The sequence below is a fragment of the Lontra canadensis genome, unplaced genomic scaffold (assembly GCF_010015895.1).
Source record: "Lontra canadensis isolate GAN:19392208 unplaced genomic scaffold, GSC_riverotter_1.0 scaffold160, whole genome shotgun sequence".
In the NCBI taxonomy this organism is placed as follows: domain Eukaryota; kingdom Metazoa; phylum Chordata; class Mammalia; order Carnivora; family Mustelidae; genus Lontra; species Lontra canadensis.
Genome location: NW_022631154.1, coordinates 2,001,358 through 2,028,758, shown reverse-complemented (window position 1 = coordinate 2,028,758; position 27,401 = coordinate 2,001,358). Strand labels below are relative to the sequence as shown.

The 27,401-nt window shown below is 64.3% G+C and overlaps 1 protein-coding gene across 8 annotated transcripts; it reads left to right on the top strand.

The window, feature by feature from the left end:
- On the top strand, positions 1–27,063 carry MEF2D (myocyte enhancer factor 2D). 8 transcript variants are annotated; one of them, XM_032845223.1, is made up of 12 exons: positions 1–351; positions 15,711–15,902; positions 16,490–16,693; positions 18,121–18,255; positions 18,932–19,142; positions 19,341–19,397; positions 20,854–21,044; positions 21,527–21,547; positions 22,678–22,806; positions 25,768–26,000; positions 26,357–26,663; positions 26,871–27,063. In XM_032845223.1, the coding sequence occupies exons 2-12, from the start codon at positions 15,849–15,851 to the stop codon at positions 26,880–26,882; spliced, it is 1,554 nt and encodes a 517-aa protein (XP_032701114.1). In that variant the 5' UTR covers positions 1–351; positions 15,711–15,848; the 3' UTR covers positions 26,883–27,063. The 8 variants fall into 8 exon arrangements, with proteins under 8 accessions (XP_032701114.1, XP_032701115.1, XP_032701119.1 ...); XM_032845224.1 differs by having other exon boundaries at positions 4–351; positions 22,678–22,807; positions 25,772–26,000; XM_032845220.1 differs by lacking the exon at positions 18,121–18,255 and adding an exon at positions 17,937–18,074 and having other exon boundaries at positions 7–351; positions 22,678–22,807; positions 25,769–26,000.
- Positions 27,064–27,401: the final 338 nt, after the last annotated feature.

The following is a 27,401-nucleotide window of genomic DNA, read 5'->3' as shown; positions in this document are numbered from 1 at the left end:
CGGGCCCCACCCCTCAAGCTAGGCTGAGCTGTGCCTACGTCGGCCTCGACTCCCGGGGGCTGGAGGAGTTACCTTTGGAGCCCGAAAGGAGGAAGGAAGCAAAATATCAACAACGCCGAGGCGGCTCGGGCGCTCGGCCCCGGTCCCCCCTTCCCGCCGCGCGCCTGCCCGCCCCCGCGCCCACGGCGGGGGCCCAGGCCCCCCGGCGCCGCCCAGGGCCCGCGCGGACGCCGGCCTCATTTGTTATTCCCCCCCGCCCGGAGCTGCGGCTGCCCGGCGTTGAAGGTCCCCCGGACCGGGGGCGAGGGCCACCCCTCCCAGCTGTGACACCCCTTTCCCCCAGCGGGGCCGGTGAGTAGGGAAAAATAATGCGCCTGCCGCTTTAAGAGGCCCCCTCCCCCACCCCGTCCCGGGGTTGGGGTGGAGGGTGGTCTGGACCGTCCCCCTGAGGGGTGGGCTGGGGTGGCCCCCGGGTGGGAGGAACTCGCGGAGCAGGCTGTTTCCGTGCGGCGGCGGTGGGAGGCTACGTGGGGGGCTGCTTGTTTGTGTAGGGGACTCGGCCGGGGGACAAGTGCAGGGGGCTCTGACTCCCCTGCGTGCCGGGGTCGGGGTGGGGACCTGCGCTTGGGGGCGCGCCCGTCTGTGGGTGTCGGGGGTTACGACGGCCAGCGAGTGGTCTGGGCAGGGGCGCCATCCTCAGAGGGGGTCTCCGGTGACAGCCGGGAGCGACTGACATTTTAACAGCCGGCCCTCCCTCCCTCTCCCTGCTCGCGCCGCCTGTTCACTCCTCCTTGGCCCGAAATGGTGCAGAAGGGGGCCTGGGAGGGCGGCGGGAGGGTGGGGGCGGGGGGAGCCGCAGCTGTTTGGGAAGCGGGGGAGGGAGGGGGGACGTTGTTCAGATGACACCGGGGTGGTGGGTCGGGGTGTGTGAGTGTGTGTGTGTGTGTGTGTGTGTGTCCCGGCCCGGGATTGCCGGGTGCCTGTGGACTTGGGACGCCGAGTCCCCACGGAGGTGGGCGCGCTCGACCCTTTCTTGGGACCTCCCACCCCCACTCCGAGACCCCCGATCTGGTTTGTCAGCAGCCCCAGTTGGAGAAACCCTGGCCAGAAGTTTGCAGCTGCTCAACATCTGGGCAAGAGTTCTCCAGTCTCTCTTTCCACCAATGGCAGGCTGAACTGGTCTGGGAGTGGGGGTCGAGGGAATGTTGGGGGGCTTTCAAGGAGACCAGGATGAGTCTTGTGTCTTGCCCTGTGGCAGCCCCCTGCCGTCAGATTTGGGTCTCAGGGGGATGGGAGAAAGGGCCCCTTCTCCTTAGTGGTTCAAGCCGTCCTCTGGACAGCCTCTGTAGGTCTGTCCTAGTGTGGGGAGGGCTCCTGGGTGTGGGCACCCTCGGAACCACTGACTAGGTTATCCCAGGTTTGTCCTTCTAAGTGGGAGGCTCTCTGTACCTCCTCTTAAACAGGGCATTGTTGGTGGTTTGGGGGAGGCTACAGTGGGTGGATCCTCTGCCCCCCTTCCCTGTGCCGAGTCCCCTTTTTGAGGTCTCCTTATTAGCCTGGTTTCTTTGGTTTGGGGGTGGTCCTCACCCACCCCTCCCCCAGCCCCTTCACGGGTCTCCCAGGCAGTTCAGGGGCCGGCCTGGACTACGGGAAGTTTGCCGTCTGGGGCGGTGACCTTGGGCTGCTCCGGCCTCGAGATAGGAGGGGAGCCCAGGCCAGCCCTAGATTGGGTGTTTTGAAGTTAGGGAGCTGTCCACCTCCCACTCGTCTTCGGACCCCCAACAGGGAAGTCTTGGGAGCCAAGGAGAGCATGGAAAAGGCACATGTCAGTGTTCACAGATGTCCAGCCCGCCTGTGGCCGCTGGGTCACACCCGCCCCAGGACTTAGCCTGGCTGTCCCAACTCCCACGGCCTGCCTGGGAATGAATTTCCTTCCTGTGGTTTCCCAGTGTGTTGGGCAGGAGGTGGGGGTGGGGTGGGATCCCAGCGAGGGTGACTGAAGACCCGTTTATGTCTTATGTTGGGTGATTGGGGAACACTAGGGCCTACATACGGCTCTTTCCTAGTTTGCCCTACGATGGGCATTTCGACTGTTGGGTCTCAGTGGTCCTATTCTCTTTGTCGTATCTCCCCGCCCCCCAGCATACCTGTATGTGCTTGTGTACCTGGGTGTGTGTATAGGTGTGTGCGTGGACATGCGTAAGTGAGGGGTCTCTGGTTTCTCTGGGAAAAGGAAGGGTTTTCACTCATGTTCCTCTAGGGACCAGAGATGTTGAGCCATGTGCCTGAAATCACACAGCAGGTCTGTGTCAGGGCTTTAGTCTAAGCTCCAGTCTTCCAGGCGTGGCTCCACAGTAGGGAGTGACAACGAGAGGGAAGACACAGTCCTTGCTCTTGGAGCCTCAGGTCCAAGGGGAGCAGCAGGACCCAGGCAGAGAGAGCATCCTGACCATGTGCTGGGGGATGGGCGTGCGAGGCTGGGCTGGGGCTTCTGTCTCCTGTACCCAGTGCCTGGAACCGAGTGGTGGAGGACTAGGAACGGTGGCTCTGACGTACTGCCCATTGTCCCCCTGCTCTGGGCCTGCTGCTCCTGGGCTGGAGGGCCCTGGGCTTCCCAGCTCTGCCCCGCTTGGCTCTAGGCTCTTCTCACAGACCCGGAGATAGGATAGTCTTTCTGGCTGCTGTTATATAATCTTTCTCCAGCAGGGTGGTTTTTTTTTTTTTCTTTCCTTCTTTCTTTCTTTCTTTCTTTTTTTTAAATCTTCCTTGGTCTTTCCTGGGAGGTGCAGTGAGGAAAGAAGGTGAGGGTAAAGTCCCTGGCGGGGGCGGGGGTGGGGGTCGTCTGGAGTACCAGTAGCAGGGAGGCTGAGGGAGGCCCCCGGCTCCACTGGCGCCCAGGGAAGAGGAGGCCTTAGGTTAGACCCTCACAGATTGCGACCTAGCCGCTCCCACCCTCCTCCTCCTCAGTCTCTGCTGTGGGCGTCCCTCGCCCTTGGGCCCCCAGAGGGGCCTGGCCTTCTGTTCGTCTTCCTAACCTTCTCCCCCGGCCACCTGGGTCGCTGCCCTCCCTGGCTGGCACCGGGTCCAAGATCTCGGTGCTTGCCTTGGCCCGGTGTGGGGGGACCCTGAATCAGACACTCTGCCACCTTTGCCACCTACTTCTCTGCCTGTCCACACAGCAAGAGGAGTCCGGGATGGACAGGGGCCTCCAGCAGGGCCCTGGTTATACTATTCAGAGCCTGCTTCTCTGCCCTTGTCACCCAGAAGGTGGTGGCCTTCCTGGAGAAGAGGGCTGGGTGGGGGGACAGGTGAGGGAGGCTGGCCGGGGTTCGTTTGGTGTCTGCAGTGGGTACAGGAGTCGGACATGGGCCTGGGGTCTGTCGTCAGGGGTCAGGTTCTGGGTCATGGTGCTCTGCGGTGGGGGGCTCTGCCCACCTCAAGGGACCAGGCTGGGACTCTCTGGGCTCCCTGAGGCCCCCCAGTTTGAGGCAATTATCCCGCTTGTTAGAGGGCAGAAGGCGGTGGCGGGGGGAGCCCGCATCGCCTCAGCATCACTGTCATTGCTGGTGGCTTTTATGAGCCAGTCATGGGGCCGGAGTCCGGCCAACCGTCTGTCCTTCTGTCCCAGTTTGGTGACTTACTCATGGTGGGAGGGGGAGGTGCGAGGTGCTCTGAGCTCTGTGTGGGAAGCTGGACACCTTGCCGGCTTCTGGTTGGTGCCGGGCTGCCCGCCCACCACTGCAGCAAGCGGCATAGCGCTCCAACTTCGGGAAGAACTTACCAGGGTGCTCGCTAAGGGGACAGCAGTGGCTCTCCCTCGGACTGGGAAAGAGGGAGCTCTAAAGGTGCTTTCTTCCCCAGCCGTTCTTGGGGGCTCTGCTTTCTGAAAGGCTCAGACAGTGGCCTGGGCCTGGGTATTTATTTTCCCTCCTGCCCCCTTGCTGGGAGCCTGCCAGGGGGTGCTGGTTGGGGGGGGGGGGTCCTTGTGCAGGCCGCCGTGCCCAGATGCACCTGGCAGGTTCCCAGCATTTAGGGGCACATGGAGTGAAGGTGTGTGAGCTCATACACATGGGCGTGTGTGAAGGTGTGCGAGCTCATACACACGAGCGTGCGTGAAGGTGTGCGGGCTCATACTCACGGGCATGCGTGAAGGTGTGTGAGCTCATACCCACGGGAGTGCGTGAAGGTGTGTGAGCTCATACACACGGGCGTGCCTGAAGGAGTGCGAGCTCATACACACGAGCGTGCGTGAAGGTGTGCGGGCTCATACGGGCGTGCGTGAAGGTGTGTGAGCTCATACACACGGGCGTGCCTGAAGGAGTGCGAGCTCATACACATGGGCGTGCGTGAAGGTGTGCGAGCTCATACTCACGGGTGTGCGTGGAGGTGTGCAAGCTCATACCCAGGGGTGTGTAGACACCCACTGAGCAGCTGCCACCCTGCGGGGGTGAGGGCCAGTGAATGGGAAGATGATTAAGGGATTGGAGGCCGCGGATGGATGGGGGACCAGGGGTGAGGAGGCAGAGGCCTGCAAGGACTTGGCAGAGGGAGGGCTCAATAGAGCAAGAGGGACTGAGGTTAGACCGCAGATGGACCACCTGGCTTGCCAGTTGAGGAGCCCTAGCTGACTCCCATCACTGCCCCTGCAGTGCCCCCGGGGCCCCTGCCCACGACCCTGGCTCACACCGCCTCTGCCCCCCGCACCCCCACGCGGGCCACGTGCCCTGGGCTAAGGCAGCTTTCCAGGTGGACGTGAGTCGCACCAGCCCAGAGGCCATCAGAGCACCTGGGAGACGTGGTAGTTTACACCAGTCTCTGTCTCCCTCCCCACTCTGATGAGCAAGGCCACCCCCATGTGTCAAGGTTGCATCTGAGCCTGTGGGCACTGCGGGGTAGACCCCTGGCCTGGGAGGCCCCAAGGCAGCTCATTTTTCCTTTTCCTGAGCCTGTGTCCGCCACCTCACCTTTCGGGGAGCCTCGCCATGTTTTTGGCTGGTCCTGGCCGCCGTGCAGACCTGGCGGATGTGCTCCCTGACTCTGCCCGGGACCCTGAGAGTCCGCAGGGGTGGGGATGCGGCTGTGCCTGCTGTGGGAGCGCTCTCCCTCTGCAGGAAGGCTTCGAGGGGAGGGGCTTGTCCGGAGCTCCGCTTGCTGCTGGCCACACCCAGGCGGGACCATATTTATTCATTTAAACTCACCCTCCCAGGAGGCTCTGGGCTCTAGGCCTGGTCGCTGACCTTGGCTTGGTGCCTCTGGCTGGGTGCTCTGGCCACTCCCCAGGGAGCTGGGCAGACCAGGGAAGCATATAGAAAAGGAGATGTTTTTGTCCTCTGATCAAGGGACCTTCCCCGCCAGCCGTATCCCATTCGCTCTTCCTTTGGAGACCTAACTCGGACACTCCTGAGATCCCTGGGGACTAGAGGAAGGGAGCGCTGGTCATGCCGTCCCTGTGTGCCACACTCTGTCCCGGGCATGTAGACGCCCGGACACTCATTGGTTTCCTGGCATAACTGTTTTGTATAACTGGGGAACCGAGGCAGAGATGAAAGTGGTTTGCTGAGGGCGTCGTCTGCTCCATCCCCTTGCCCCCATGTCACATGAGCCAGCTGGAGTGGGAAGGTCCCTCTTCCCCAGTGAGGAGTTAGGGGCTTTGTCTGAGGTTTAGGGAAGGGTCCTGGCAAGCAGGGGGCCTGGGGAGACCTGGGAGGAGCACAGGACGGCACGTTAAGGGAAGGGTGAGCCCCTGGATGCTTCTGGGAGCCCCTGGCCCCTGGGTGGAGGCTGAGGTTTGGTGGGAAGCTGAGGGAGATGTCGCTTTGCTTTCCTGAGAAGGTATCTTTGCCTGACGGCACACCATGGCAGAAGGCCCCCAGAAAAGGGACTGAAGGACTCCTACCAGTACCCGCTTGAGCAAGGTGTCACGAGTGGCCCGTGTGGGAAGACGGGCCCGCAGGAGCTCAGGCTGGTCTGAAGGCGAGAGGCCTGGCTGACAGGAGCCCGCCCAGGCCCAGAGGTTTGGGACTCTGTCCTGGAAGGAATTGCTTGGACTCCCAGGGGGAGGGAAGCCCCTGTCATGGAGGGAGCCCACCTCCGCCCCTCATCACTGGTGACAGAAAGAGCCGCTTCCCCTGGGAAAGGAGGGAGGGTCTGTGGGGGACATGTGGGGCCCTCAAGAGCCAGTGCTTGGAAAGTGGGTGCCTCCTTTCTTCTAGACCCGGATGCCATCCCGACCCAGGACTTGCTGGCTTGGGCAGCCCCCCAAAAGGGGGGGTGTCCTGGCAGGGACCGGGGGTGTGGGAGCTGCTGCCTGAGGGGGCCCTGTGGGGGCTTCCAGGCCTGGGGCTCCGTCTCACGCGGGGATGGGTTGGGGACGCCAAGCCCACCCCTGCCTCCCCAGCCAGCTGTCTCTCTGCCTCCGAGCCCTCCCTCCACCTCCACCTTCCCTGGAGTCTTCTCTTCTCGGATCCCTGGTGGCCGCTTCCTTACTCCTCCCGACTTCCCGCCCTGCCCCCGCCAGCAGATGCTTGGTGGGGCTGAGGGTTGGGAGAGTAAGGAGAGCTCATCCCCAAACCTCCGGAGGAGACAGTGGGTGGGGCTGGGGGAGGAGGGGAGGGGTCTGTCTCCGTTCTGGAGTCAAGCAACATGGAGGCAGGGAGATGGCACAGATGACCTCAGATTTCGAGTGTCTCTCCTTAAAGCGTGCTTGTGTTCTGTGTCCTGCGAGGGCCAGTGGTTGGGGGTGACCAGCCTCTGAGCCCCTTTCCTCCAGCCTCACAGCTGCTTGCTTCTCTGGTGACTCCCCTGTGCACCCCCCAGGGCAGGCCTGTGGGGCCCAGACTGACCGGGTAGGGACAGGTGTCCCGGCCCAGCTGCTCCCTCTTGTTTCTCCCACCTGTCAGCCAGGGGGTGGGGGGGTGAGGGGATGGCCCAGCAGGGCGGGGTAGGAACCCCTTGGCCCCCTCACCTGCTCCCTGGGGCGTGGCCGGGGGGAGGGGGCTGGGCATAAAGTGTGGCAGAAGGATGGGAAGGATGGGGATTAGACAGCAGGCGGGACTCCCCCGCTGGGATTGGGATGGGGGTGCTGGGTCACAGGCAGAGAAGCTGGTTGACAGGCAGGGGTCGCCCAGGGGTCCGCACACTGTCCGTTCTCGGAAGGGGGGCTGTGAGTGGCATCGGGCGCAAGTGTTTGTGTCGCTGTGAGGTGGACCCCCCCCCCCCCCCCCCCGCCGCCTGGGCCCCTCCAGCCGGGCATCTTAGCCTCACCTGGCTCCTTTCCTGCGAGCAGGGAGCTAATCCCGTAAGAGCCGCCTGGCTGGCTGCCCTGGCCAGCCCAACCCCCGAAGCCATCCTCCCGCCCATCCCCGCCAGAGCTTAGAGGACTGTCCTTCCGCAGGAGGAGACCCAGCCACCGCCCTGAGTGGCCCCTTTAAGTCCTCTGTGGCTCCCTGAGGTTGTGCTGTCTCTAGGAGGATTTGCTTTCTCTGATTGGATTGGCCTCTTTTGGGCCCGTCTGTGACTAGGGGGACACTCACTTGCAGCCTGACCCTCCAGCTTCCCTTTTGTCAGGACAGGTGCTGCCCCCTGTGAGGGCCCCGGCCTCGGGCCTTGTGTCCTGTCTCCTCCGCCTGCTGGTCCAGCAGTCAGGGCCCACTCCCCACCACCTGCCTTGGCCAGAGTGGCCCTGCCCAGGCCTGTGCCCGGGAAGGGAGGGTCCTGGCACCCCCCTAAAGAGCGTCCTTCTGAGACTGCCCACTGTCCTGTCCTCCTCTGTCTCCCTTTCACTCGGGACCCTGCACTCCACAGTCACCCTGTGCCCTCGTTTCCACGGGAAGTCCCTCCCCTGCTCTCACCATCAGTCCACCCGCTTGCCGCAGCAGCCGGGCCGGGCCCTGGTGGCATTGCGCTCCTGCTCACCCAACGGCTCTCTGGCCGACCCGCCCCCAAGGCCCCAGCTGCCACTTTCACTTCTGTCTCCCGAGACCCCAGAGGGAAGTTGGGTGGGGAGGTGGAAGGTGACACACTAACCGTCCCAACCGCTTCAGATGGCCCGCGGCCCTGGCCACCACTCTCATCTCTGTGACCTGCGTGGAAGGGCCGGCCGCAGTGGGAGGGATGGAAGCTGGACAGCAGGAAGGCCTTCCGGGGACAATGGACCACCAGGCAAGGGCAGGGCCACGAGAGTCAGGGCTCTAACTGGACAGGCGGACGAGCCCTTTGGGACAGGTTGCCCGCCAGTCCCCGTTGGCTGGAGGGTCGTGCTGGGGCCTCCGTGCTCCCCGAGACATTTCCAGCTGCCCCTGCTTGGTTGGGTGACTTCTAACAAAGCAAACTGGAGTCGCAGAGACGACTCTGAGGCCAAAGCGGCTGCCCTCGGAAGCCCTCCCTGAGCCTAGCGTCTGTCTGGCCTGCACGAGGCCGTCCGCTCTCATTTAGAGGCTTGGAAGCGGATTTTAGAAATGAGGCTGGAGGCGGAAGTAAAGAACAGACGGCCCGTCCTCCTCCTGCCCCAGCCTGGGCACTACGGGGTGGGTGGGATATCTGTCCTGGGAACCCCCCCAGGCAGCTGTGGAGCCCCCATGAAACTCAGTGATTCTCTGCTGCGGTCCCTCTGTCTCAGGGTCACACCCCTGCCTCGTTCAGGGGAGGGACAAGAGCCCAGCGCCTGTGGGACTGAGAGCTCTGTACCACAGCTACTCTTTCTGGGTTCGGGGACGCCTTCTGGCCACGGTGCCCAGCTCCATCCTGAGGGCCCAGGTGTCCTGGGTGGGGGCGGCCCAGTTCCTGGAATGGGAAGTTGAGCCCTGATGGAATAAGGTCAGAGACACTATGCAAATCCCCATGCAAATGAGCGGTAGTGAGTCAGTGCGATCTGGCTGCTGGGTAGAGCGTGAAGCAAGGCTCAGGCTTGGGTTCCAGAACCAGCCCCACTAATGACCATGACCATGACCTCGGGGGGGGGGGCAGTGACTACCCAAGCCCTGGGTCTGATAGGCTTTCCAGGTGTGGTTGGAGTTGGGGAGGCTGCGTCTCTGAGGCCAGGCCAGGGATGTGCCCCCTCTCCCCCTGGTACCGCCCTTGCTGACCACGAGCCTCTGTCAACCCTTTGCCTCATGTTACGAGGGTTCAGAAAGCACCTTGTGCCTTTATCAGCCCCGTCCCTCCTGTCTTGTGGCCCCCACGCTGTCCTGCCCCCTGGGCTGGAGGACAGTGGGCCAGCCAGGCCATGTCTTCTGTTACCTCCCCGTGGAGGATCCCACCCCTGACCTCCCTTCCTTTGGGGCCTTTCTAAGGAGCACAGTAGCCAAATGGCTTGGCTGGAAGGACACTCGGGTACCCTCTCCCCTCTACCCACCCGTTGTACTGACCAGTGGGGTAAAACGTGGTGGGGCAGGGGGGTAACTTACTCAAGGCCACACAGTCATTTAGGGCCAGAGCAAGGGCTAAAACCCAGGCCTCCGGAACCCCTGCCGAAAGACCTCATACTTCCCTGGGCTGCCTGTTGCCCAACCACAGCCACCCCTTTTCTGCTAGGATTCCACCTCCTGCCACCCCCAGATTCTTCCTGAGATCAGGCACGGTGGCTCCAGAAAGTTGGGAGGATTTAGGGTGAAGGGTGGTTCCCAGCAGCCAGCCCCGAGGCCCCCGGGGGACAGCCAGAGCTGCAGTGGGCGGTGCTGGAGCCTGGGTGGGGGACTGGCCACTGCCACTGTAGGGCACTGGACACTCTCCGGCCGCTGCAGGAAGGATGGCAGCTAGACTACAGGAAGGACAGGCTGGGGCGGGGAAGGGGGGAGGCTCGGGAGTCAGACCCTCCCTGGAGAGGCATCTCCTGGGCAGAGAACAGGATGACCCCATCCCAGGGATTTGCCCCGCGGGAAGCCTGGGGTGGGGCTCGGGAGAGGTGTCCAGCAGAAGCTGCGGGGCGGGTGCCCGGCACGCTGGCCACGCCAGCTGCTCAGTCTGGCAGGGCCGCTCCTGTCCCTTCAGGCAAGGCTGCAGTGTTTGCTGCCACTTGCCTTCCTAGGGCACCTGGGACCTGAGACCACCCTGTTCTGGGTCCAGCTATGCCTGGACTGGTCCTCCCCCTCCCCCCAGCCCGCCAGCCCGCCCCCAGGTCCCTGTCGGTGAGTTAAAATTAGCTCAGTGCCCAGGCTAAAAATAGCCCCTGCCCAACCCTGAGGCTGCTGGGCTGGGGGAGGGGAGTTCCCGAGGGAGGGGAAGATGGTGGGAACCAGGGGTTTGGGAAGGGAGCCTGCCAAACGGCACTTTGAGGGGAGGAGGATGGGGCTGAGGATTGCCTGTGCCTTTGAAAGCAGACACTGGAACTGTGGGGTGAATGAAGTGGGACCCTGGGCTGGGGGGGGCGGTGGAATGGAACAGCAGAGGGGAGGGGGGAGTAGGCTGGGGGCATGAGAACTGGGCCAGCCGGTGGGGGCGAGGGGCACTGCCCTCACTTCCAAGGACCTCAGAGATGGTGAAGGAAGGTGCCCCCCGTGTGTACCCCAGACCTGGGAACCCCAGCACCCTCTTCCTGGGCCCTGTGTGTTAGTGTTGGGGTTCACCTGCCCACCCCGCTCTTGCGGAGCGCACCTCCCTGTGTCTCTGCTTTGAGGGGAGAGGCCAGGAGGGCTGGGAGCCCTGGGATGGCTCAGGACTGAGGGGGCTCCTGGGCTCCCCTCTGTCCCCCGTGGGGGCCTGCCTGCCCTCAGGAGCCCGGATGCCCTCGCCCTCCGTGGGACCTGCCCTCCCTGCTCCGTCTCTTGGCCGGGCTACAGGATTCAGATGGCAGGCCTGGCATCCTGTCCGGTTGTGCCCCCGCGCCCAGCCCAGCTTTGGGGCGCAGCTGAGCTGCCTCTGAGCCTTGCCCCCCCCCCCCGCCTCTCCTTGTCTGTCTCTGCCTCACCCCACCCTCGGCCTCCCTCTTGGCCTCTCGGCCTCTCTTTCTCGCCCGTCTGGGTGTCTGTCCCCCTCTACCACCCTCCTCCGTGTCTGCCTCACCACGCCTCCTCCCTCGTTAGTGAGCAGGCTGCTTGAGGCCGCCTGACTGTGGGGGTGACAGGTGGATTGGATTGTCACCCCCTCCCCCAGCGCCTGCTGCTTATTTCATGCCCTGCAGCCCAGCCACGGGGAAGGGGCGGGAGGAGGGATGACAGCTGTCTCCAGCGCCTCCTGCCTTCCCCTCCAGTCCCGCCTGCAGCCGGGATCAGCCCTAGAGGAAGGGATGGAGGGCCTGCCTGATGAGCGGAGAGGGGTGCAAGCCCAGTGCTCTGTGACCGGTGGCTGCTCGCTCAGCCTCTCTGGGCCCCTGCTGCGTTTGATCTGCCCTGGTGGCGCCACTCTTGAATCAGATGCCCTCGGGTTCTTGGGGGCTGCTGGGCCCCGGGGCAGCAGGCCTGAGGGCGGGGGCATGGGGAGGGAGGAGAGAGGAGCTGGAAGGCGTGTCAGGACGCCCCCAGGAAGGGCATCTGGGCCACAGCTGCTGCAGGTCCGGGAGGCTGCCCTGGCCGCCCCCTGCACTCTCCCCACTGGCCCCAGGCCACCCTCACACAGGAACTGAGATAGCATCATTCTGAAACCTGAGAATGGTTTGAATATTGCTCAGGTACCAAGAGGTGTTAAACTGGGGGAGGCCGGGCCTGTTTTTTCTCCCGTGGCCCCTCCAGCTTGAGACCCCCTTTAGGGTACACTTTGCATATTGTTTGCACCTCATTTGCATGTAAATAGAACCACTTCTATTGGGCCTGGATCCCAGCTTGGATAGGCGCCCCCCTGGGGTCCCTGTCAGGTGGTGTCAGATGAGCCTCCCCAGCCCCGCGTCCTCTCTGTTCCCCGTTTGCTGGGGCAGCTCTGCCGCCAACCTTCCCTAAAGAAGGTGGGTCTGTGCCTGCCTCCTGGGCTTGGCCCAGCTGCCATCCCCCTCCCCCTGTGCTCTCTCTGTCCCCACTCCACGCCCCGAGGAGGCCCAGCCTGCCCAGCTCTGTCCTGCCGGCACTGCCTTGAGTGGGAGAAGCAGAAACTGCTAGAGCCTTCCAGGGGCTGCTTTTGGTGACACAGATGCCGCCAGCCCAAGGAGCCGTAGCTGGGTCCTGAGGTCAGGAGGGCCCTGGGGCCAGCAGAGCCGGACAGCCAACCCAGCCAACCCCCCTGTGTCCACAGCAGCTGGCTAAGCCCCCTCCAGCCCTGGGCTCCAGCAGAGACAGCCAAAAGTCAGGGCTGGGAGGGCTTCCTAGAGGAGGAGAAGAGGGCCTGCAGGAATGACTGCAGGGCTCACCCGAGCACAGAGAGGCTCTCTCCCCACTTGGAGGAAGAGAGAACTGGCCCGAAGAAGAGGCGGAGTGGGGGCAGGCCAGGCCAGGGAGCAGAGGTGCCATCAGAAGAACAGATGTTCGGGCCTCTGGCTCCTGGCGGTGGGTTAGGTCATCAGGCAGGGGGCTAATTAGGGAGGCCCAGGTGTTCATTAGGATCTTCCTAATTGAGTGGGAGGGAAGCGGGACAGGACGGGCCTCCTTCACCCTGATGGGGTCAGTGTAGGGTCCTCGGTGCCCACCCAGGTCGCAGCCACCCTCCCTCCAAAGTCACCGGTGAATTCGTGTTCTGGCCCCGGGGCGCTCAGACTCTGGGCCATGTGGAACAGGCAGCACGGGTGGAAGGGGAGGAGGTTATCACAGACTCAGCCTGCTCCATGGGGCGCTCTTGGTCAGATAGGAGGAAGGACTGCCCAGGGCAGGGGCACCTCGTCCTCTGGCATTGCAGGCACAGGGACAGGAGCAGCAGTGGGTGGGGGGCCCAGGAAGTGTGGAGTCAGGGGCTCCCTGGCAGAGAGGGGACGGACTGGGCCTGGTCTTTTTGTCCCTGACTCCGCTCTGGTCAGAGGATGCTTGGGGCGGGGGTCCTCTGTGGCTTCCCTGTCTCCTCAGCCCTGATCCCTCTTGCATCCCAGCTCCCCCAGCATGAAGCGGGGGTGGGGGGGTGGTGTAGGAGATCAGCCAGGGAGCTGGTTGCCAGGCGACAGTTGCCTAAGCAACCCCATCCTCTCCATCTCCATGTGCTCGGGGCCGCTCCGCAGACTTCAGAGTCTCACCCTCTGCACCAGGCAGCCCAAGGATGGGGAGGGCTGAGGCCCGGCCCGGAGAGGTGGGCACGCTCGGAGGGCCGGTGGTGTCCAAACGTACAAGTTCAGGGGCACAGTGAGAGGCTGCAGGTCCTGCAGCGGGACTGACCGGAGTTAGACTGCAAGAAGGCCTTCTCACAGGGTCACGAGGGAGACGGTCCTCGTTTGAGCAGAGCCTTCCTGAGCTCCTCCTTATGGGGAGGTAGAGTGACGAAAAGGGCGGACGTGGCTCCTGCTCTAGCTCGAGCTCCCGGGGAGCCGGACATGGAATGGAAGCGCGGGGATGTAGCCAGTGTGCGGTGGTGGTAAGTGCTAGAAGGGCAGGGACCCTGAGAACCAAGGGAACGAGGTCAGACTGCAGGAATGACTTTGCAGGGCTCACCCGAGCACAGAGAGGCTCTCTCCCCACTTGGAGGAAGAGAGAACTGGCCCGAAGCTGATAAGAGGCCACATCCCAGCAAGAATTTGCTTCTGCACAAAAGGCGGCGAGAGGGAGCTGAGAGACTGGTGGTGGAGGGAAGGTAGATGCTCTGAGCATGGGAGGGTGGCCGTGAAACCCTTTACACGAGGCCAGGCCAGGCTTTCCAAGAAAAAGCCGTCGTTGTGGCCCCCTTGTTCTCCGTGCCCCCTCTCCGCCCTCCCCAGGAGCCCAGAGTCCTGTGGCTCTGAGAAACACAGCTCTGGGGTTGCACTGGGAAGCGGACTGATGGGGGCTGAAATCCTTGGGCTGGGGCCTTCCACGTGGTCTTTGGCAGAGATGGGGCCATAGGCAAGGAGTGGGGCAGCTGCTGGGCCACTCAGGGCTGCGGGGGCTGGGTGGGTGTTGTCCCGCGGGACAGTAGGGGACCCAGGACCCAAGGAGTACCCGGAGAACAAGGGAGAGAGGAAGAGGTTTGGGACCCCTGTCGGGGAGAGGGGGGTGGAGGATCCCTCTGGTTGTGCGGGAGCGCCACGGGGTTGTTTCCTGAGGTCTCCGGACAGAGCAGAAACTCTCTTTCCAGCTGGGCTAGGGAGAGCCTGAGGGCCTGTCCTGGGGACAGGAACTGATGGGAAGGGGTGTTCCTGGCTCCTCCCAAGTCCAGATTCCCTGCCTCCCCTCCCTCTCCCCTGCCCTCCTTGGCCGAGCTGCCAAGATGAGCTCCGCCATCTACTGTGGGACCTTGGGGGCCGTGGTTGGGTGGGGCTGGAAAGGCTCAGGGTAGACTCAGCAGCCCCTGGGAGTGGGGGCTGGGGAGGGGGTCCCAAACGACAGGTGTGCCTGTCCTCTCTGCTCAGGTTGGGGGCAGTGAGAGCCCACCTGCTGGACTGTGCTGTAGGGTCTCTGTGGTTGGGGGTCAGGCTGGACCTCCACGGCCAAGGCTCTTCCTCAGACCCAGAGTGGCTTTGGAAAGCGTGGACCTCCTGCTCGCTACCCCCATGGCCCTTCTCCCAGAAGGCTCCACCTCTGATTGTCCCCGTTCACAGAGCCCAAGGGGCCATGGGCTCATGCTTGCCTCCATCCCACCCCAGGTCCATCCAGTCCCTGAGGGCTCACCCAGCCTGTTTGGGCACCGCCCACACCTGAGCGCGGCACTTCCTGGGTCAGCCTGGGCTTCCCTCGGCACACACTGGTCCGCCCTGGAGTCGCCCAGCTGGCTGCCGAACCTGCGGAAGATGGAGGGGGCGTCTGCATGTTCCTGGAGGCCAGCAGCCTCGGTGCACGCCAGCGGCTCCGTCCTTGATCTGTGCTTCGGGGGGGGGCGAGCCTGGGAAGGGCTGGAGCCCAGACTGGGCTCGGGTCCTAGACACGGCATGGTCCCCAGAGTGGGCGTCTGCAGGCTGTGCCCTCGGGGCCGCAGCTGCCCCCATGCCTGTTGTTGTCCCTGAGCTCTGTGGCCCGTCTGTGTTTACGTGTTGTGCAGACCCAAATGGCCCACAGGGCCCAAAATAGTTGTGGATCGCCGTGGACCCCCGCGCGGAGAAAGCTTGGACTCTGCTGTGGCGGGGCTGTGTGTGTGTGTGTTTATTTTAAGCAGCAGAAGCGGCTCTTGAAGCAGAACTTTGAGGCAGAGGCCTATGGAGGATATGGGGATACGGGCGTAGAGCAGCCCTCGAGGGAGGGGGAGGGGGCTCTGCAGCCCCGGCCCTACCCCCAGGCTCTGGGCTGTTCTGTGTGCTTGACCCCGGGCCGCAGAGTGCACCTGTCCTGGCACCAGGGTTAGCAGTGCGTGGCCCTGGTAGGAGGTACTCTCTGCACTGGGCACTGCAAATGGCAGTGCCCCTCTAGGCCCGAGGGGCAGCTGGCAGACCCAGCTGTCTTTATTCCAGGCGGGTTCTGGGCAGAGGAGAGGGCTGAGGGCGTTTTCCAGGACCCAGACCCTTGGAAGCCAACTGTGTGTGATCTGGAACCTGAGAGCAGCAGCGTTGGTGTGGAAAGAGCCTGGTCTGGGGCCTAGGCCCTGGGTGTAAGCGCCTGCTGCTGCCTCAGGGCACCCCCATGTCCCCATCTCGAGGATGGGGTGGATGCCGCCAGCATCTCCCGGGGTGCGGTGAGCCTGGCCTGCGTGCTGTTGCTAGCCTGGGCTGACTGTCCTCTTGTGACCCTCCCCTCCCCTCCCAGGACGCTGTGCAGAAGCTGTCCTCCAGAACATGAACTGAGCCCTGGTCCCAGGCTGTTCATGAGCACAGTGTGAGGTGCGCCGAGACCCGCCACCCAGCGATCCCCTCCCCTCCCTAGCACTGAGGACCCCCGGAGAAGATGGGGAGGAAAAAGATTCAGATCCAGCGAATCACTGACGAGCGGAACCGACAGGTGAGAAGGGGGTATTGGGGCTGTGTAGAGTGGGGGAGGGCAGGGAGCTGGCCTCTGCCTCCACTCCCTCTTGCTAGTCTAAGAGGGCTTCCTTGAGGAGGGGGCCTCTGGAGGCTATTATGGAAGGGGAAGGACTGAACTGGGAGGAGAGGAACCCCAGCTCCCTGTGGCTCTTGGAACTCTGTATCTTAGAACTCCAAGGCTTACCTGCTGCTATAAGAGGAGCCCTGGGTGTCCCCCCCCCAATACCCCCCCGCCCACCCCACCCAGGGACCATACGCCAGCTTCAGGCCATGCCCAGGCACACCCTGTTCCCCAAGATTAATTCTCCCCGTCTTCCTACACCAGGGGAAGATCTGGGAAGCCCTCCCGTTTTCCTTCCCTGACCCACTCACAACCCCTGGCACGGGGGTGTGGAGCTCTGTCCGTCCAGGTTCTCTTCCTTCCATGAGGCAGCTCTGGGCTGCCCTGTGGCCCTGCGCTGGCTGGAAGGTGCTGGTCTGTCCCCCCACCCCAGCCCCAGGCCAGGGGCTCCGGAGCAGGCTTTTACCGAGCCCCACCCTGCCGGCCCTCCCCGCCGCCCGCAGGTGACGTTCACCAAGCGTAAGTTCGGGCTGATGAAGAAGGCGTACGAGCTGAGCGTGCTGTGTGACTGCGAGATCGCGCTCATCATCTTCAACCACTCCAACAAGCTGTTCCAGTACGCCAGCACCGACATGGACAAGGTCCTGCTCAAGTACACCGAGTACAACGAGCCGCACGAGAGCCGCACCAACGCTGACATCATCGAGGTGGGCCCGCGGGCGCGCGCACGCTCCGGCGCACGCTCCCGCGCCCGGACCGAGGAGGCGCGCGGGCTGCCCGCGCGGGCTGCCCGCCCGGCCCGGTGTGCACCCCGGCTGGCTGCTGCCCGCCCGGCCCGCTGCGTCTCCGCTCATGCTTGTGAGGCTGGCAGGACGTCCCTCTGCTCAGTCTCCCCGCTGGTTCTCTCTTTTTCTCTCCTTGTCCATCGTTGGTCTTTTCCTGCATCTGACTCTGTCTCTGTCGTTCTTCCTCTGTTTCCAGCTCTCCCGCTCTGCCTCTGTCCCTTTGTGGGTCCCTGGGGCTCAATTTTCTGTTTCAAAACAAGCCAGCATTGTAGGCTGTCGGAGGACACAGGCCTTAGAGTCCAGTGGGGGCCTTTCCTGGCCATGTGTCCTCGGGCCGTGGTGCCCACCTCCACGAAACAGGGCCGGGGTGAGCTTGGAAGGGTGTGGTGGGACTTAAACAAGGCAGCCCAGTTCCTGCTTCTCCCACGGGGCGTGCGTGCTTTCAGGGAACAGAACTTCTGCCAGTGAGGCGGGTGCCCGGGAAGCCACAGGCTTGGCCTCCCGCTTGAACTCCAAGATGTGGAGGAAGTTACCTTAGTTCTGTAATAGAGAAAACAGATTACTCTCAACTAGAACGGAAGACGTACATTCGTTATCCACTAACGACAGAACAAGCGTCTGTGAAGGTGTTTAGAGCAGGAAGAGGGAACTCTGGGGTCTGCTCCACACCTACCAGGTGGTCCCCGACGTGGCAAGGGCCCCTGGCCAGGACAGCGTGGGGGGGGTCACACAGCAGGGGCTTCACCTACGCTGGTTTCCTTGGGCCTCTTCCTCTGCGTCTCTCCCCTTCTTCCTGTGAGCAGGGCTGCCTTTCCCCCGTGGGGTACTGGGGGTGGTCAGACGGGCTGGCCCCCTCCCCTGGCAACAGCCCCCAGCCCATCCCCCCAGGGCCCCGCCCCAGCTGTCACCTGGGAAGCAGTCGTCTGTGCCAGGTGCATTGTGGGCCCCCGCCCCCCCACCCCGAGGTGGGCCCTGGGGCCTGAGCCACACGCGGTTGTCCCCTCCCCCCTCGCCCAACCCAGCGCATGTCCCCACAGTGCCACAGGGAGGAGAAGGGGGTGGCCGGGAAATGCTGGGGACCCAGAGGAGGGGGCTGGGGAGAAGGTAGGAGGGCGCCCAGGACCCCGCCCCGCGGACGCCGGCTGACGCGCTGCTGCGGTTGCAGACCCTGAGGAAGAAGGGCTTCAACGGCTGTGACAGCCCCGAGCCCGACGGGGAGGACTCGCTGGAGCAGAGCCCCCTGCTGGAGGACAAGTACCGGCGCGCCAGCGAGGAGCTGGACGGGCTCTTCCGGCGCTACGGGGTGAGCCCCACTCACCGCGTGTCTGTCGGCCCCTTCCGGCCCCCAGGCGCTGCACAAGAAGCACAGGGAGTGTGAGAGCCCCGAGGCGGACGAGGTGTTTGCCCTGACCCCCCAGACGGAGGAGAAGTATAAAAAGATAGACGAGGAGTTTGATAAAATGATGCAGAGTTATAGACTGGCCGTGAGTAGTCGCATGGGGCCGTCTCCCCGTGGTGCATGGTGTGGCTTCGCGCCGGCCCCCGGCCACCCCTGACGCCCGTCCCGCGCCGCGCGGGTCTGGCGGTCACCAGCGAGGCGCCACCCAGCCGCGCTGTGGATGCCCATGGCCCTGGCTGAGTCTCCGTGCGGGCGGAGCGCGGGCCGGGAGCGGCCGCAGGGCGTGTGTAGATGACGTGAGGGCCGTAGGCAGCAGGAGAGTAGGGGCCGGGTGTCTGGGGGGGCCTACGCGGACACCGCTGGCCCGAGCCGCCCGCTGAAGGAACACAGGTGACATGGGTCCTGAGCCTCGGTGCAGGCCGTCCCCAGCTGCGTGGGTGCGTGTGGGTCTGTCCTCAGGCCCTCTAACCTGCTCCCCGTGTGTCCCGCCTGGCTGAGGACTAACCTGCCTCCACTGGGGGCCTTCGGGGGTCCCTGGTCCCGTCCGCCGCGAGCAGGTCTTTCTCTGGGCCAGAGCTCTGTCCCAAAGCACTCCCTCCAGCAAACCGCCTCCAAGAGGGCCAGGCGGGAGAGCTCGAGCCACGGGCCCTCGCACACACAGCCCAGGATCGAGGAGCCCGGGGCCCGCCTGTCCCTGGGCACGGTGGGTCCAGGGTGGGGGTGTCGCCTGGCCTGACCCTGCTTCTCCATCTTCTGTCTAGTCCGCTGTGCCGGCCCCCAACTTCGCCATGCCTGTCACAGTGCCTGTGTCCAGTCAGAGCTCCCTGCAGTTCAGCAATCCCAGCGGCTCTCTGGTCACCCCTTCCCTGGTGACGTCATCCCTCACGGACCCACGGCTCCTGTCCCCCCAGCAGCCAGCGCTGCAGAGAAACAGTGTGTCCCCGGGCCTGCCCCAGCGGCCGGCCAGCGCAGGTGAGGTGGGGAGGAGGCCTGCCAGGCACTCGGGGATTCTGTTACCAGCAGGAGTTTCCCTTTGCCCAGCACGGCCTTCCGTCACTCGCTTGGGTGGCTCCTGAGGGAAGGGACCGGGGCTCCTGCGGCTCTGCATTCCTGGGTCCTGCTGTGGAGGGTGCCATCCCGCCAGCTCACTGTGGCTCTGTTTGTCCCCAGGGGCCATGCTGGGGGGCGACCTCAACAGTGCTAACGGAGCCTGCCCCAGCCCTGTCGGTAAGTGGTCTGCTCGGTGGCCTCGCGGGCCCCAGGGACCTGGAGGGACCCAGAGGAGATGAGAGGAAGGTCCCAGGGCCCGAGTTGAGCCTCAGGGTGGTCTGCAGCCCTGACTGGCATGGGCGGTCACCAGAGACGGAGGCTCAGGGAATCCTGGACAGACTGGAAGAAGAGACCCACGTCTCCAGCTGGGGGAGAGGGATGCGGGGCTTCTCTGGTGAATGGGGCGTCTGGGTGGGATCTGGAGGAAGCCTGTGTATGGCGCTGCTGACGCGTTCCTGCTCGGAACCCCGGCCGCCGATGGCCTCTCCCGTGCCCTGTGCTGCTGGCTGGCTGGTGACGATGACTTCAAATGTCACCGTTGACATCATGCCAACATTCCTGCCGTTCCCGGAGTGATCTGGAAATTGGGATGCAGGCAGCCCCACACTTGGAGGGGAACAGTGTGCTCCCGGGGGACAGAGCAAGGTGACACTCAGGACTGTGGTTGTCCCCACTTCTCTGGGCTTTAGAGCCTGCAGTTTAGCCCCAGGCACCATCCAGTGCATCCTTGGGGGTGACTGGGCACCGGGGTCGGGGCGTGGAGGGCACGGTGGCCATCCTTTCATCTCTGAGGAGGGCAAAGAGGGCCAGAGAAGGGCCTGCAGTCTTCAGGCCAAGGTGGGTCTTCCCCGTGCCCAGGCCCAGCATGTGGAAGGCTGGTGGGGGCCTGGCATGGCGTCCAGCCCGCCACGTTGTCCTGGACGAGTCCGTGTGCCTCTGCCCACCAGGCCTCGAGTTCACCATCCTGGGCTTGAGGCTCACCCCCCTCCTGTCTGCCTCGTGAGGTTCAGCGTGAGGGTTCAGTGAGCTCAGATGAACGAGGGGGCTTGTGTAGATGGTGGCGCAAACGCACGAGGTCCTTATGACACTGGTGGTCACCAGTTGTGGTGGTGGGTGTGTCATCGGTCCTCTGTGACCAGCAACAGCACCACCACCGGCTGATGGCTCATCTCCCCCAGGGCCATGGGCATCCTGTCACGTGTACCCCGTCTCTGGCCAAAGCTGCAGTCTCAGTGGTCGGGGTGCCTCGGGAGTCCTTGCAGAGGCCCACGTCCCAGGCTGACCTCCCCATCTGCAGCCGGGCCCCTGTGAGAAGTCGGGGCAGGTCATGGGGTCGGAAGGTGTTGGACGCCCTGCCCTGTCTGTGTCACCAGAAGGGAGGTGGGGAGGCAAGGCCACGCGGCTTCCGGCTCTGGTGCTTCTGCCCCCGTGTTCTGGCACTCGTCGCCTAGAGCCAGGGGAATAATCCGGTAATTCCGGAGTGAGGGGGCTTCTCCCCTTCTCCCAGGACGGGTTTTCAGGGAGGATCAGAGAGCTCAGCAGCCGCCCCCCCCCGAGCCTGAGTGTGGAGTCCTGGCACAGGGGCAGAGGGCTGGGTCCGCATCTGTCCTCTGACACCCTTTCTTTCTCTCAGGGAATGGCTATGTCAGTGCTCGGGCTTCACCCGGGCTCCTCCCCGTGGCCAATGGCAGCACTCTGAACAAGGGCATCCCTGCCAAGTCTCCACCTCCGCCCACCCACGGCGCCCAGCTTGGAGCCCCCAGTCGCAAGCCTGACCTGAGGGTCATCACCTCCCAGGGAGGAAAAGGGTTGATGCATCATCTGGTGAGTGGGGGTCTGCACTGAGGGGCAGGGGCAAGGGGGTGGGGAAGAGCCGAGCTCCGGCAGGAGGGATGCAGGCCAGCCAGTCTGTGGGACTGCCCAAGGGAGACCACGAAAGCTGGACTTCTTGTGAGCTCTCACTCTCCAGAGGGCCCTCCGAGAGGTCGGAACGTGGACGTGCCACCCATGAGGGCAGGAGGAAGGGACAGGAGGTGGGAGAAAAGGTTCTGTGCCAGGGAGGGGCAGGGGGGAGGTTTGCCAGTGCAACGGAAAGATGAGGCTTGGATTGTGATGGGTTCCTAACTGGTGGACATCAGGCTATGGCATTTTCTGGAGTCGGTGTGGACACCAAAGAGCCTTGTCCGGGCTGCACAGCTGTCCTGCTCCTGTGCGAGGAGGTGGACAGGCGGCTGCAGGGGCCGGGGTGTGAGGCGAGGGCCAGGGCCGCACACTGAACCGCCCCTTGCTTTCATTTCCGCTCCCAGACTGAGGACCACTTAGATCTGGTAAGTGAGGCCCAGAGACATGTGTGGTGGCTTGGAGCCCTGGGTCAGCCTGTGGCCCTGTGCAGCCCTGGGGAGCGTGCGCCCTGTCCCTCCAGCGGCCGGTGTGCTGTGTGGTGTTTCCTCCATGCTGGGCGGGGTCCAGGGCTGAATGGGGCAGGGGTCGGGGGTCAGATGTGCACGTGTCTGTACCTGTGTGTATGTGCCTGTCTTTATGTGCCGTGTTCAACCACACCTTCCCTTCTCTGCGTGTGTGCATGTGCACGCGTGTGTGCATGGGGTAGGGGCCAGCCCCAAGCCTCAGTGGGCCTGTCTGCTGGGGCCCCAGGATGCCCATCTTGGGGGGACTGCGCCGGACTTGCCCCCTGGCTCCATCCTGCTGAGCATGCTTAGGACCCAGGATGGGGGGCCTCCTTAGCAGGGGAGCCAGCTGGCGACGACAGCGCATTCCCAGAGCAGCAGAGGTCCCGGGCTGAGCCAGATTTACCTGGGGCTGGGGGGTGAGAGTGCGGGGGAGGGGGCTCGCCACAGCCCCTCTGCCTGGCCCTGCTGGTCCCGCATGCAGCCCGCCTCGCATGTGCTCAGGCAATGGCAGCTGCGCACACGCCCTCCCGTGTCCACACTGGCCATCACCTGCCGCGAGGGTGGGGCCTCTCCCTCCCCGGTTCCCTGACGGGGGCCAGGGAGGCTGGAAAAGGCAGCAGGCTTTGGCGGCCAACACGTCGGCAGTTTCGGCCGCGGCATGGGGCTGGAATAAACAAGTGACTCAGCGGCAGATGGGGCTGACAGCCCCGCACACGTGTGTGCACACGCGGGCCCGCGCCACGCCAGGCCCGGCATTCCCGCGCAGAGGCCCGTGCGCTCCGGCAGGGCGTGCGGCGAGACGGGCAGGGAGGGCGGCCCAGTCTGCTTCTCCTCCGCCCGGCCAGGCGCGTCTCCCACCCCAGGTCTCGGCCTCTCTGGGAACACGCCAGCAGCCCTGCCTGTCTGCGGCCCCCTCCAGACCGAGCCTAGGGCTGTTGGGGCCTGGGGCCCCGGCTTGGCCTTGGACTGGAGGGCTGGGGGAAGGCAGCCCACCCTCTCGCCGCCTGCCTGGTGCGACCATCCGCCAACCGGCCCCTTTCCTCCTGCAGAACAATGCCCAGCGCCTCGGGGCCTCCCAGTCCACCCACTCGCTCACCACGCCAGTGGTTTCCGTGGCAACGCCCAGTTTACTCAGCCAGGGCCTCCCCTTCTCCTCCATGCCCACTGCCTACAACACAGGTGAGTGCTTGCGCTCCGCGGCCTCCCCGCCACCGAGCTCCTGGGGCTGGACTGGGACCAGAGGGGGAGCAGGAGAGAGTCGCTGGGGGATGCTCCGGGGGGAGGGGAGCCCCCACCTGACGAAGGTTGCCGGAGTCAGCAAGTAGAAACCGATGTCCACTGAAATTTGAATTTCAAATAAAACATAATTTTTGAGGATAAGTTCATGTCAAAGACGTTCTTCTGCTAAAATGTTAAAAAATTACTCATTGTTTTGTCTGAAATTCAAGTTAATAAGTAGGTATTCCCCATTTTTAATATAGGACCTGATGGAGAAAGGAGTCCCTGCCCTTAGGGAGCCTCCTGTCTGAGGAGGAGCCAAGCCAGAGGTCGGCTGAGCAGGGGGCCCAGGGCTGAGGAGGGGAGGGGAGGGGAGGGGAGGGGGATGGTCTGGGCAGCACAGCCCAGCACAGCAAGGCTCCCTGGAGGAGGAGGAGGTGAGGGAGATGATAAAGGTCAGGCAGGGGTGTGCGGGTGGAGAGCTGCTCGGAGATACAGGGGGGCCTCTGGGTGGAAGAATTCGGACAGGACACCCAGTGCTCAGGCCGTCCTGAGTCCCCCACAGTCCCCTCCAAGGAGCAGTTGGTGGCGCTCTGGGCCGTCCTGGCCTGCACCCCACGCCGGACTTGCTCGTGGGGAAACGAAACGCCTCGGCACCTTGTGTCTGAGGATTTGTCCCCTGCCGAGACCTCAGGCGCTCCACAGGGTCCCAGTCCCGGGACTGGCTTGTGCTGGGGCTGTTTTGTGCTGGATCAGACTAGACCAAAAGGCCCTTAAACTCCCGCCTCCCCAGCCCCTGCTCCAGACAACTGTATAGATGGTCACACAATCCTGCCTCCTCCCCGGGTACAAAGCTAGAACCGCACCATTGCAGACACAGGGAAGCCCCCCGGGGCAGGACAGGAAGCTGGAGCAGCCCCGCCACGGTGAGGGGCCGGACCCCGCCAACTGCGTCCGCATGCAGATGTCCCTGCCCAGGTGTCGTGTGGTCATCCCTCAGCCCTGCGCCCTCAGCCCTGTGCTTGCGGCCTGTGTCTGTATGGGGCCCGTGGGCAGCCACAGATGGCTGTGCCCCCAGGGGCCAGTCTCCTCTTCTAGAAGAGTCGAGGGCGGGCAGGGTGGGCGGCAGAGAGCAGCACAGACCACTGTTTCAGAGCTCCAGTTTTGGGAAACCCTGAAACGCGGCGGTGGTTTCCTGCCATCGTGTCTGGCCCTTGGGAGTCTCCTGAAGCAGGAGGTTAGCTGCCTCTGTGACACTGGGACAGGCCCCCGGCAAGGCCAGACTTCAGACTGTTTGGCAGTGTGGTGTGAAAGCACGTTCCGACCCGGGGCCTGCCCTCGGGGCCCTGCCGGGAGGTGTGGGCCCCCTCGTGCCCTCCCAGAAGCTGGGGCTCTGCGTCTGCAAGCTGCTGCAGCCGCTCAGCGCACCCCCGTTTCCACAGCAGGTGTTTTCAGGTGGCTCTCCGTGCACAAATGGAAACGCACTGCCGTTCAGCTGTCCGGCGTTCCTAGTCCCTGGCCCCGGCTCAAGTTCTGGCTGAGGGCAGGCCGGCTCCGCTGGCGTCCCGGGAAAGGGGCAGGCCTGGCCCCTCGCTGGCCGCAGAGGTCCGCGGGTCGCTTTGGGTCCGGAGCGAGTGGGCTGGCAGGCGGCCTGTCTGCCATGTCCCTCCTCTCCAGGGGGCCCTGGGCCTCCACATAGATGGGGCCCCAGTGTGGTGGCGATGTGCGGGACGGGAGCCTGGCCCCTCACGTCTCCTGGCAGTGGGATGGCAGGCGAGGCAGGAGCTCTTTGAGGATGGGCATCCCTGTCTGTCACATGAGTCCAAGGAGCTCCTTCCTGCCCTCGCTCTGCTTTTGTTAAGGACCAGTGTCTCAGCCCACAGTGTTGTTACGAGACCAGAGGCAGGGTCCGTCTCCGGGCGAGACTTACGGGTTAGCCAGGAGCTCGGGGTCTCGTCTCCACTCAGGGTCCCCCACACCGGACGCTGTGATTGCCTCGCTCGTGAATTAGGAACAGCCCCAGGCCGGTCTTTGGGATCCGTCCTGTGTGCCAGACGCCATGGTGTGCGCCCGCGTGCCTTCCCTCGCCCGTCAGGCCTCGTGCTGTGTGTGTTGGGCGGACAAGTCCGAGTGCATCGCTTGCCCCAGGTTACGGGGCCTCTGGGGGCCTCGCCCTCGCCGTTGTTCTGTTGTGCAGTGGTACCATGGTCCCTGCACAAAGACCAGGGCACAGCCGGGGAGCCCTTGAGTGAGACCGTGGTGGTGGGGGGCCACGTGGGTGTGTCTGTGTGTCCCCACAAAGCCATTGCCCTGGGCTCCTCGGGGCACCTCTGCCAAGCAGCCCAGACAGGCTGCCGTGGGAGCGCCCGGTGCGGCGTCAGCTGCGCAGACGTCAGCTTCTTCCTTAAGACCGAGACAGTCAGGAGCAAGGAGCACCGCCTCACGGGGAACCCGGCCGGGGCCACAGGGGTTAGGGTACCCTCACCACCCCTTTGCTCTGCGGGCCCAGCTGGGGCCCACGCCCATCCACCCGGTGGCTGTGCGGACACGGCGGCTCGAATCCCTGGACCCTTGCGCGCTGACAGTCTCGCAGCGCAGGGACGCGGCCCCGGGGGTGGGGGGTGATGGCAGTTTGCTTCCCTGCGACATGCGCCCGGGGTCCGCACGACACCCGTCTCAGGCACATGGAGACCTGGCTGTGGAAGCGATGATGGTTGGGCGTGTGTCAGACCCTCCTGACTTTCCCTCTTTCAGCTGACGTCTTGAAAGTGACACCTACCCGTGGTGAAAGGGAAGAGAATAGTTAACCTGTTTTGAAAATGCATCTTCCTCCTGCGGAGAAGCAGCACCTGTGCATTCCCTTCTCGGGGTCCCTGAGCTGGGGGGGGCCGCTGAGTCCTTCTGTCCTCTCCCCACCCCACGCAGATTACCAGCTGAGCAGCGCCGAGCTCTCCTCCCTCCCGACCTTCAGCTCGCCCGGGGGGCTGTCACTAGGCAGCGTCACCGCCTGGCCGCAGCCCACGCAGCCTGCGCAGCCGCCCCAGCCGCAGCCGCCCCAGCAGCAGCCGCCGCAGCAGCCGCCCCAGCCGCCCCAGCCGCCCCAGCAGCCCCAGCCGCAGCCCCATCTGGTCCCCGTGTCTCTCAGCAGCCTGATGTGAGTCCCAGGGCGCCCCGGGGTGGGTGGGGGGCTCAGGGAAGGCAGGGTTGGGGCTGGGAAGAGGAGGCTCCTGTCGGGAGCAGGGTGCCCCCCCCGAGGTGCTCTGTCACCAGTGGACGGCACGGGACATGGGGCACGGAGAGGCAGCCCTGGAGCCCCTCCCAAGCCAGCCCAGAGCACCAGGCTGTCTGGGTGACCAGGACGGAAGGAACTAACTGGCTCCTTCTCTTCTTTCCCATCTCCCCTCTGGCGGCTCTCCTGTGCGTCCCTCCCTGCCCCACCTCCTCCCTCTCCCTCCCGCCCCCCCACCCCCTCTGTGTCCCGCCCCTCCTTGCTTCTGTCCTGGTGCCCAGCCCGGGCAGCCCACTGCCCCACGTGGGGGCCGCCCTCACAGTCACCACCCACCCCCACATCAGCATCAAGTCGGAGCCGGTGTCCCCCAGCCGGGAGCGCAGCCCCGCACCGCCCCCTCCGGCCGTGTTCCCGGCCACCCGCCCCGAGCCTGGCGACGGCCTCAGCAGCCCCGCCAGCGGTTCCTACGAGACCGGGGACCGGGACGACGGACGGGGGGACTTCGGGCCCACGCTGGGCCTGCTGCGCCCGGCCCAGGAGCCCGAGGCGGAGGGCCCCGCTGTGAAGAGGATGCGGCTGGACACCTGGGTACTGTAGCGCCGTCCCTCCCGCCGGCCTGCTGCACCCCCGGGGCCGCCCCCGCCCCTGAGCCCCCACCTGGGAGGACTCTGGGCCGCCCCTGCCCTGCCGCAGGCCCCTCCAAGCCAGCCCAGCCCTGCGGGGAGAGGGGAATGGGGGGCGCCTAGCCTGGGGCTGGGGCCCTGACACCCCGCTCTCCGTCTCCTCTCTCCGCAGACATTAAAGTGACGATTCCCACTCCCCTCCTCTCAGCCTCCCTGACGAAGAGCTGACAATCTCACCGCCCACCCCTCCCCGCCCTGGGCTCCTCCCGCTCGACCCCCACTTCCTTTTGTGCTCCGTGTCCTGTTGACGGTTACGTTTGTGTATAATTATTATATTATTATTATTATTATTATATTTTTTTTAATTTGGATTCTCGCTTTGGAGAGGAGGACGGTCCCGTCCCCTCTTTCTGCACCCCCTGCCATTTCACTGGTTGGGGGGGGCTGTTTTTTTGCGGGAAGGGGGGGACACTTTGCACGTTGTACACATATGCTGCAGGAGGGGGTGGGGAGCCCGATAGGCCTCTGGGACAGGACAGGTGCCGAGCCCTGCATGCGGAGCCCTCACACCCCGTCCCCCCAGACAGAGGGAAATAACCAAAAAACCTACCAAACAACAAAACCCCTTACAATAGACTGAAACTCCAAAGTCAGCTTGTTGGGTGGGTTTGTGTTTCAGGGGGGAGGCGAGGCACAGGTTCTG

Bases quoted from the DNA above. Each gene is read 5' to 3' on its own strand.
- MEF2D (XM_032845220.1), top strand. From the start codon at position 15,849: ATGGGGAGGAAAAAGATTCAGATCCAGCGAATCACTGACGAGCGGAAC. The intron at 18,075-18,931 runs GTGAGCCCCACT...TCTTCTGTCTAG, and splicing joins GGCTCTTCCGGCGCTACGGG to TCCGCTGTGCCGGCCCCCAA. The intron at 21,045-21,526 runs GTGAGTGGGGGT...TTCCGCTCCCAG, and splicing joins AAGGGTTGATGCATCATCTG to ACTGAGGACCACTTAGATCT.